General features: G+C 47.0%; 1 protein-coding gene across 2 annotated transcripts in view; it reads left to right on the top strand.

The window, feature by feature from the left end:
• The window catches only part of bcl11ba (BCL11 transcription factor B a), a 25627-nt gene extending 19042 nt beyond the window's left edge, over positions 1-6585 (top strand). The window contains exon 3 of one of the 2 annotated variants that reach the window (XM_069661474.1): positions 1380-6585. In XM_069661474.1, the coding sequence (XP_069517575.1) occupies positions 1380-3382 (2003 nt within the window). In that variant the 3' untranslated portion in view covers positions 3383-6585. The remainder of the gene's footprint in view (positions 1-1379) is intronic. The other variant, XM_069661475.1, reaches the window with a different exon arrangement.
• The last annotated feature ends 2508 nt before the right edge of the window (positions 6586-9093 follow it).

Here is a 9093-nt window from a genome sequence, read left to right as displayed (position 1 = left end):
AGCAGGTCTGCAGTGTGCACACACACCAGGACATGAGCGCTCCCTCAGTGACCTCTGATTAAAGATCACTGAGAGAAGGTGATCAAAGTGTTCATCAATATCTTCTGTTCAGTAGTGTGGTAATCTTAGCTTGTTAGGCCCAGGCCTCTTAACTCTTAATTAACATTAATAAGTGCCTCTTAATGACGTTAAACTACATGAAATGTTATGATTTGTCACTGATGATGTAATGTGTTTAAAAGAATGATTTGATCTCAAACACAGATGGAGGGTGTTTCAGAACCCAAACATACAGGAGTCACATTCATATTTATCAATTATAGTTTTATTAATTTGTTTGTTGTTTATTTACAAAATGTATATATTTTATTTTAGTTACTTTTTACAGACAACAAGAACAAAATAAAACATTTTACTCACCGTAGTGCATTCTGATGTAAACACGTCTTTAAATGACAGTGTGCAGACATGTATGTATAAATGTGCGTGTGTGTGTGTGTGTGTGTGTGTGTGTGTGCGTGTGTGTGTGTGTGTGTGTGTGTGTGCTTCCATAAACACGTACATGCCAAGAATAAGTGAAATAATTAAAATAGGAAATGTTTTCTGGAGAATCTGAAATGATGTGAAACTGTGAGACAACGAGCTTTAATTTAATAACTACAAGAACACAATTACCACTGTGTGTGTGTGTGTGTGTGCGTGTGTGTGTGTATTACATAAAAGCACTTACTGCATTAATCAGCTGATAATAGTACAAACTGTAAACATAAAGTGTGTTTCTCTGTGCTTCCTCCTCGTTTATTAGAATTAATAAGACAACAAATTATCAGCTGATCTCTAAAATATAAAGTTTGAATAGTTAAGTTTCTCTGCAGCGCAGGAGGCCGTTAAACAAGCCTCTTTTATAAACATTGATTTAAGACCCCCCCCCCGCAGAGCTGAGAGCTTTGTTTGCTGCTGTGATAATTGTTCCTTAAATAACTCTTCAGCAGTGATAGTTTGGCATCAAACATTAGACTCTGTTTGGAGGACTTCCGGCTTTTTAAATCATTCACTTTCACGCACACACGCACGCACGCACGCACGCACGCACGCACTCCTGTCAGAGATCAAGCTGCTCTTCACCTGGATCAGGTGTGACTGTGAGCAGCCACTGGTCAGAGAGAGATACGTACAACACGATGAGCGGAGGCCTTTGTAGCTGCAGGGAGCGGATATATAAAGAAACACACTTACGGTTACACAGTGCAGAGAGGAGGATATTTGTTACAGACAGTTCTATGTTATATGTAGTGCTTTTGTACGCGATGTACCTGTCCATAACCCTGTGTAATAAATGTCCTCCTCTGAAGCCCTGAACTTGTGTCTCTGTGTTTCAGGCGGCAGGGATGAGCCCTCCAGCTACATCTGCACCTCCTGTAAGCAGCCCTTCCCCAGCGCCTGGTTCCTGCTGCAGCACGCCCAGAACACCCATGGCATCAGAATCTACCTGGAGTCCAACCCCTCCAGCACCGCCCTCACACCCCGCATCTCTATGCCTCCTCCCATTGGCAATGACTCCATCCCGCAGTCCCCCCTCACCAACTTCCTCGGAGATAACAACCCCTTCCACCTCCTGAGGATGACGGGCCCCCTGCTCCGGGAGCCCCCGCCAGGCTTCATGGAAAACCGCCTCCCCAACACACCTCCGTTCGTCAGCCCACCTCCCCGACACCACCTGGACCCCCACCGGCTGGAACGCCTCAGCGCAGAGGAAATGGGCCTCATCTCCCAGCACCCCAGTGCCTTTGAGCGGGTGATGCGGCTGACGCCCATGGCCATGGAGTCCCAGTCCATGGACTTCTCCAGGAGGCTACGAGAGCTGGCAGGGAACAACAACAGCACCACGCCCCCTCTGTCACCCAGCAGGGCCAATCCTATGCACCGACTACTAAACTCCAACCCCTTCCAGCCTGGGCCAAAATCTCCCTTTCTGAGCACGCCCCCCTTACCGCCGATGCCCCCAAACAGCACCACCCCTCCCCAGAACCAGAACAAGATCAAGTCCTGTGAGTTCTGTGGAAAGACCTTCAAGTTCCAGAGCAACCTGGTGGTGCATCGGCGCAGCCATACCGGAGAGAAACCATACAAGTGCCAGCTGTGTGACCACGCCTGCTCTCAGGCCAGCAAGCTGAAGCGACACATGAAGACCCACATGCACAAGGCCGGGTCCCTGACGGGGCGCTCAGACGATGGACTCTCCACCACCAGCTCCCCAGAGCCGGGCACCAGTGACGTCACAGGGGAGGGCATGAAGAACCGGGATGGGGACTTCCAGGGTGAAGGCAATGAGGAGGAAGAGGAGGAGGAGGAAGAGGAAGAACTCGAGAATGAGAGTCGACCAGAATCCAACTTCAGCATGGAGTCTGAGTTCTACAGGAACAGGGAGAACAGCTCCAAACCACCCTTAGAGGAGAAGTCGTCTTTCGCCCTGGACAAGATGGTGGACAGTGGAGGGCTCAACTCGATACAGCAGTACAATAACTTGATCGTTGACAATCGTAAAAGGATGCCCTTCTCTAAGAGGTGCTCCGACGGCCAGCGGGACACTGGGGACGATGACTCAGTGGCTGGGGAGATGAACCACCACCAGCAGGAAGAGAGGACGACTATTAATGGCCGGAACTGTGGCTCCGGTGACTCTTTCTCAGGCCTGTTTCCCCGTAAGCCCACCCCCATCACCAGCCCCAGCCTGTCCAACTCCTCTAATAAGAGGATCAAGATAGAGAAGGACTTGGACATTCCCCCAGCTCCCCACATCCCCTCTGAGAACGTCTATTCCCAGTGGTTGGTGGGTTACGCAGCCTCACGGCACTTCATCAAAGACCCTTTCCTCGGCTTCACTGATTCCAGACAATCGCCCTTTGCCACCTCCTCCGAACACTCCTCTGAGAACGGCAGCCTGCGGTTCTCCACGCCTCCGGGCGACCTGCTGGATGGCGGCCTGTCAGGCCGTAGCGGCACCGTCAGCGGAGGCAGCACGCCTCACTTGAGCGGAGGTGGAGGTCCCGGCCGACCCAGCTCCAAGGACAGCAGGAGGTGCGACACCTGCGAGTTCTGTGGAAAGGTGTTTAAGAACTGTAGCAACCTGACGGTGCACCGGCGCAGCCACACCGGAGAGCGGCCCTACAAATGCGAGCTGTGCAACTACGCCTGCGCTCAGAGCTCCAAGCTCACGCGCCACATGAAGACACATGGCCAGCACGGCAAGGACGTATACCGCTGTGACATTTGTCAAATGCCCTTCAGCGTGTACAGCACTCTGGAGAAACACATGAAAAAGTGGCATGGAGAACATTTGATGACCAATGAGGTCAAAATTGAACAAGCAGAGAGAACCTGAACCAGATCTGACTCCATTCGCCACACTGACTTTAACATGAACACCAGGGGGTAGCTGGATACTCTTTTTCTGAAATGTTTGTTTTTTTGTGTTTTTAAAAAACTGCCAACTGAGAACAAAGAAGTGGAAACACCATCTTTACACCGAGTGAAGCTGTCTAACTGCCTCATTTGGAGTTCCTTTTTAAACAATCAGTCAGTTGAGTTATTACATATGTGGAGCCTTTAACTGTGCAATAATTTCTGTATTTATTGGATTTTGTATTTTGGCATGTGCAGGTACAATTTTATTTTTAATTTTTTTAAGTCGTTTTGTTTGTTTTGCATTTCTCTGTTTTTTAAAAACCCACATGAGATCCTGAGAGTTTTGTAGAAGACAAAGTCCTTTTAAGTCTTAAATCTTTTTGGCCGCTGCTTGTAGGAAAATGTACATTAAGCTAACGTGTGATGTGTTGAAGAGAAGCTGAGTTCAATCTTCAATCTGACGGTGGCGTTAACTGAGAATGCTAGAATTTGTCTATTTTGTGTGATGACGATACGCGGACAACAATCCTTTGGCATTGTAGCATGAACAGACTTTAAACATGTCAATATAATTGGATATGTAGCACTGAGTGTCAGATGTGACAGTAAATGTAAAAATTAAGAGGATCCCAAGGTTCTTAAACCCCGCCTCCTCCTGAGAACACCTGTACCAGCCTGAAATAAATAACATGTTCCACATAAGGCAGCTGCTACTGGTACGAAGTACCGCGCCCTGACAACGCTACCACAAACACCCCTCCACTTACCGACACACATCCTCTATTACATTCTGCATGAAGCCATATGACCCAGACTGGGGGGGGGGGGCTCTTTGTTCCCTCAGCGTTAGTCATTAAGCCACACCTGTGGAGTATCTACCTGAGACCACCTTCACTGTTAAAACAGTGTGCCCTGGTTTTCTCCATTTTTTCAGGTGAAACAGGCTTTTCCTCATTAAGTGGGCGTGTCAATTATTAACCAATCAGCATCACGGTCTTTATAAACCCTGCCATATTAAAAGGGCAGGGGCTTTCACAACACAACACAACACAACACAACACAACAGGGTGTTAAATGTATCACCATCTCTGTTATAATAAGCATTTAGCTGCATCAGGCTGAACTCACACCAGGTGTCACTTTTTACCTGCCTGAGAGGAACAAAGACCTGCAGGGCTCCGCCCCCCTGGACTGGAATTACAGACCCCTGATCCATAATAAATTATAATCAATTATATTTCTTCAGACTGAACTGAATTTAAATCCAGTAGAGACATTCAGCGTGCACAGGGACATCTCAGGGTGAGCTTTACTGCTTTTCTTTATTTGACAGAACTTTCCCACCTGTACACGAACATTTACATCACCTGTCTGTTGGAACAATTTGGGACAATTGTGCCCCCCCCCCCAACAGGCTAAAGAGGAATGCAGTTTTATATTTGAACCACTGCTCCTAAGTCTAACATTAATCTGAGGGGGTAAATATACGCTTCAGAGTGCTGCGGTAAATCTGTTACTATAGTGATTCTAAAATGACCTGATCACTGAAGTCACCTGAGCAGGAACAGGAAGCCCTGCGAGCTGTGGGCAGGACGTGTAGAAGAACACACAGAGAGAGACTTCAGGTCGATGTCTGAAACCACGTGATCCACACTGCAGTTCGGTTCTTCTGAACAGGCCTACTATGAATTATGGGTAAAATAATAATAATAATAGAAAACTAAAAAGGTTAGTACCAGTGAAGTAACCGCTTCCAGCTGCTCAGCTCTGTTTACCCCAGGAGGGAATGATTTCTGTTTTGAACAATAGAAAAAGACATTTTATGTAAGAACAGAACCGGAGGAGGAGCGCGGAGCTGAGGCGAGGCCTCAGGGTGAGTTTACATCCATCTTTATCCTGAGGGAGTGAAGACAGCCGATTAATTATAAACCAGAGTAACGTATCTTTGTGAAACCAGCGCAGTGTGAGACAGACTCCATGACCCCGCCCCCCCTCATCCTGCCCTCCCCACACACACACACACACACACACGCTCACACAGCGGTACAGAAAGGGTACTGGAGGGCGTTGATCTTGGGATCTCCTGACGCTGAAGTGCTCAGGGTTGAAGGCGAGGCTTTCCTAATGCTGGCACTATAAAGTTTAAATAATAATAATATTAATATTACTGATATTTATTTGGGACAGTTTTTGTGCTGCCGTTCAATTAGACATGAGTGTGCCTTGAATAATGATCTTCCTATTTATTGTCTCAGACAAATGCAACTCTTTCTATGAAGCATCAAATTAAAGACCTAAAATCATGAATCTGACGTCTCAACACGATGATTTAAATAATGTGTGGGAGCAGCCAGCACAATCTCACTGTGTCTGTGTGTGTATATATGTATGCATATGTACATATAAAGGCACTAACCTATATAGAGATAAACTATATGAGACTCATAAGGACGAGTCCGTCCCAAACGTCCAGCAGAGGACAAAAAGCCACAAGCGTCCGCACAGAGACACAGATCAGGAGAGTAAAGGGTTAATGCATCATGTCTTCTTACGTTTACAGTATTGAACAAGTACAAGGGTAAATAATATGTGTGTGTATGTGTGTTTAAACAGACGAGTATTTCTTTCTGGGTTTGCTTCTGGAGTTCCTCTGAATGCCGTCGTGGCGATGTGTAAGCGTTTCTTTCCTTTTGGTGACGGGGTTTTAGTAAATATAAATATATATGAATATATATGACCTTTCTCTTGTTTACTGTCACAGTATAGCAGTATTTGTAATATGGGGGAATGCCTGGGCATTTGACTCAAATAGAACAAAGGTTGTTTTTTATCTTTCCTTTGCAGTTTGAATTGTGGGTCTGTTTTTGTCACTGTAACTGTAAAGTCTTCAGTTTTAGTAACTTTGATTCTGCCTTGGGTGTGATGAATAAAAAATAAACCCATTCAAAACGAGTCTGCTGGTGGGGGGGGTTTCATGGGTGGTCTGAGTGCACGTGTTGGTGGTGGGGGGGGCATACACGCTCGCTGTACAGAAGAAGATTTAAAGTGACGGCCTGCAGCGATGTAACGTTTATCGCTCCGTGTGCTGTATAAAGTTTTCTAACACTTTTTCATTTGACTCTTTTTCAGTTCTTTGATTTCTAACTTCCTGTGACTTCCTGTGACTTCCTGCCCCCCCTTCCCCCCCGAGGTCAGACGAGAGCTTCATCCTCTGTCTGTTTGTTTCTGTTCGGACTCACACTGAGGATCCTGATCAGCATGAAACGGAAGTTATATTCACACCCACACACATACACACACACACACACACACACACACACACACACACACACACACACACACACACACACACACTGTACACTAAACCCACACTCACGACAGCACGTGCCAGTTACAGGAGTAGCACACAGCAGTGCTGTAGATTTCACTCCTTTAATGCCTCGTGGTAAACTCTACGAGTCTCCATCAGCAGCTCGTCTCAGCTGATGGAGACTCGTGGTAAACTCTACGTGTCTCCATCAGCAGCTCGTCTCAGCTGATGGAGACTCGTAATAAACTCTACGAGTCTCCATCAGCAGCTCGTCTCAGCTGATGGAGACTCGTGGTAAACTCTACGTGTCTCCATCAGCAGCTTGTCTCAGCTGATGGAGACTCGTGGTAAACTCTACGTGTCTCCATCAGCAGCTCGTCTCAGCTGATCATGTACAACCACTTCCTGATTGTTCTTCTTCTCTCCAGACGGACGGCTTCAGGTTCGTCATGTTTGTATTACGATGAAATAAAAAGATGGGATGAAGTTGAGGAAATGTCATTTTTAATATGTAGGAATAGGGGCTGAGGGGCGGGGCTTAGGGCCTGGGGTGGGGTGAAGAGGTGACGCTGTGTGTGATGTCTCTGACTCTGATTGGCTGCAGCTTGATTTCTCTGTGATGTCACTAACGTGTCATGGACGCCTGGTTACAGTAAACGTGAGCTTCGGCCTGTCAGCGTCTTCTTCTTTGAAGTGTCATTGAACGCATCACGGTCATCATGTTCTGCACATCAAGGACATGAGGCATGTTTCCTTCAGCTCGTCACAGGTGAGCTCTGCTGTGTTAGAGCTTTAATACACACACGAGTCTGTCCCGTCAGTGAAACAACCATGATGATCATCACTCATCTTTTAATAACTTGTTGCTATGGTGATAATCTGATTAATGACCAGGACATATATACGTGTTTAATGTCAGTGTCTTATCTGAAACATTTACACGTGGTAGCTCCTCCAAACATGACAGCTCGTTAATCACAGTTATGATAGATTCAATGTGAGTTCATCTATAAAGACAACATGTGTAACCCTGCAGCTCCCAGAGACAACGAGGTCACGACTGGGATCATTCATGCTGTCATAGTTACACTCATGTGTTCATCTGTCTGAAGGAGTCTCTGTTAGAGTCAGTCTGTCCTCATAATTAAACCTGCTGCATTTCTCCATCTGCATCTGTGTGTGTGTGTGTGTGTGTGTGTGTGTGTGTGTGTGTGCTGGATTAAGTCAGGCACACACCTCCTGTTATCAGAGGTGTAGACTTATCCCCCCCCCCCCCATTAAAGGAGCAAGGTAGAGTTAAGCTGCTGGTCGTCTCTCTGCTGACAGGTACAGGAGGTCTTAAGCTTCTACATCAACGCTGCTATCCTACATCCCCCCCAACACACACGCATGCACACACACACACACACACACACACACACACACACACACACACACACACACACTCAATGCAGGGAATGAAGGGGGGAGACAGAAGGGGGAGACAGAGGGGTCAGAGTATCTCACAATATCTGAGATGTCCATCGGACAGGGAAACTCTACAGAAACTTAAATCCTGTATCCTCACCTGACTTTTCCTGGGCCCAATCTGGTCCCTGAACGCAGCGCTGCCCTCAAACACACCGTGACAGAAGCTAGCTGATAGTTAGCTAAATGCGCCTCTTTAGATCCGCTCTTTGTTTTAACACCAAGCTCCACATGTTTATAAATCCATCCATTCATTTCATCTGTTACACACACACACACACACACACGTTCACACACACGTAGTCTGTTTGTAATCTGTTTCACACACACTCGGAGATGTCTGCTCCAAACTCCAGAGTTTCCTCGTCAGTGTGCGGCAGCAGCAGCTTCTTTAAGAGCAGAGAAGAAGAAGCTGTGAAGGCGAGCAGGAGAGGTGTGTTTGGTCTTTGTGATATTCAGATTGGCTGCCTACACGCGGCATTATGACACATTTGGATGATCGCATTGTAGGATTAACGGCCTGCCTTGTCATTTTCAACAACAATGCTACGATTTAGGGACGCTACTCCTCACACGGCGCTCGCATTAACGCCCGGCCCGCAGATTTACATAAATCTTTGTCTTAAGATGAAAGCCGAGAGCGGCGAGAGACAATGAAGTTAAGCTTCGAGAGAGGAAGAGGAAGGAGAGCCGTCACCGGGCGGCGAGGAGAAGGGATGAAGAGATGGAGGAGGGGGGAGGGGGGGGAGGGAGGGGGAGAAAAGTTTGAGGATAAATCAACCAGTAGTCGTGCTGGTTTAACCCCCCCCCCATCCTCTCTGGCATCCTCATAATACTATAAAGACAAGAGAAAAGGAGGAAAGGAGGAAAGGAGGGAGGAGGACATTTACATTTCCACGTCTGAGAGGAGG

This window comes from Semicossyphus pulcher, unplaced genomic scaffold (genome assembly GCF_022749685.1).
Source record: "Semicossyphus pulcher isolate SPU_LCO1_2020_fin unplaced genomic scaffold, fSemPul1.0.p SCAF_14, whole genome shotgun sequence".
NCBI lineage: Eukaryota > Metazoa > Chordata > Actinopteri > Labriformes > Labridae > Semicossyphus > Semicossyphus pulcher.
Note: the sequence above shows the minus strand (reverse complement) of the source record. Positions and strands in the feature narration are given on the sequence as shown.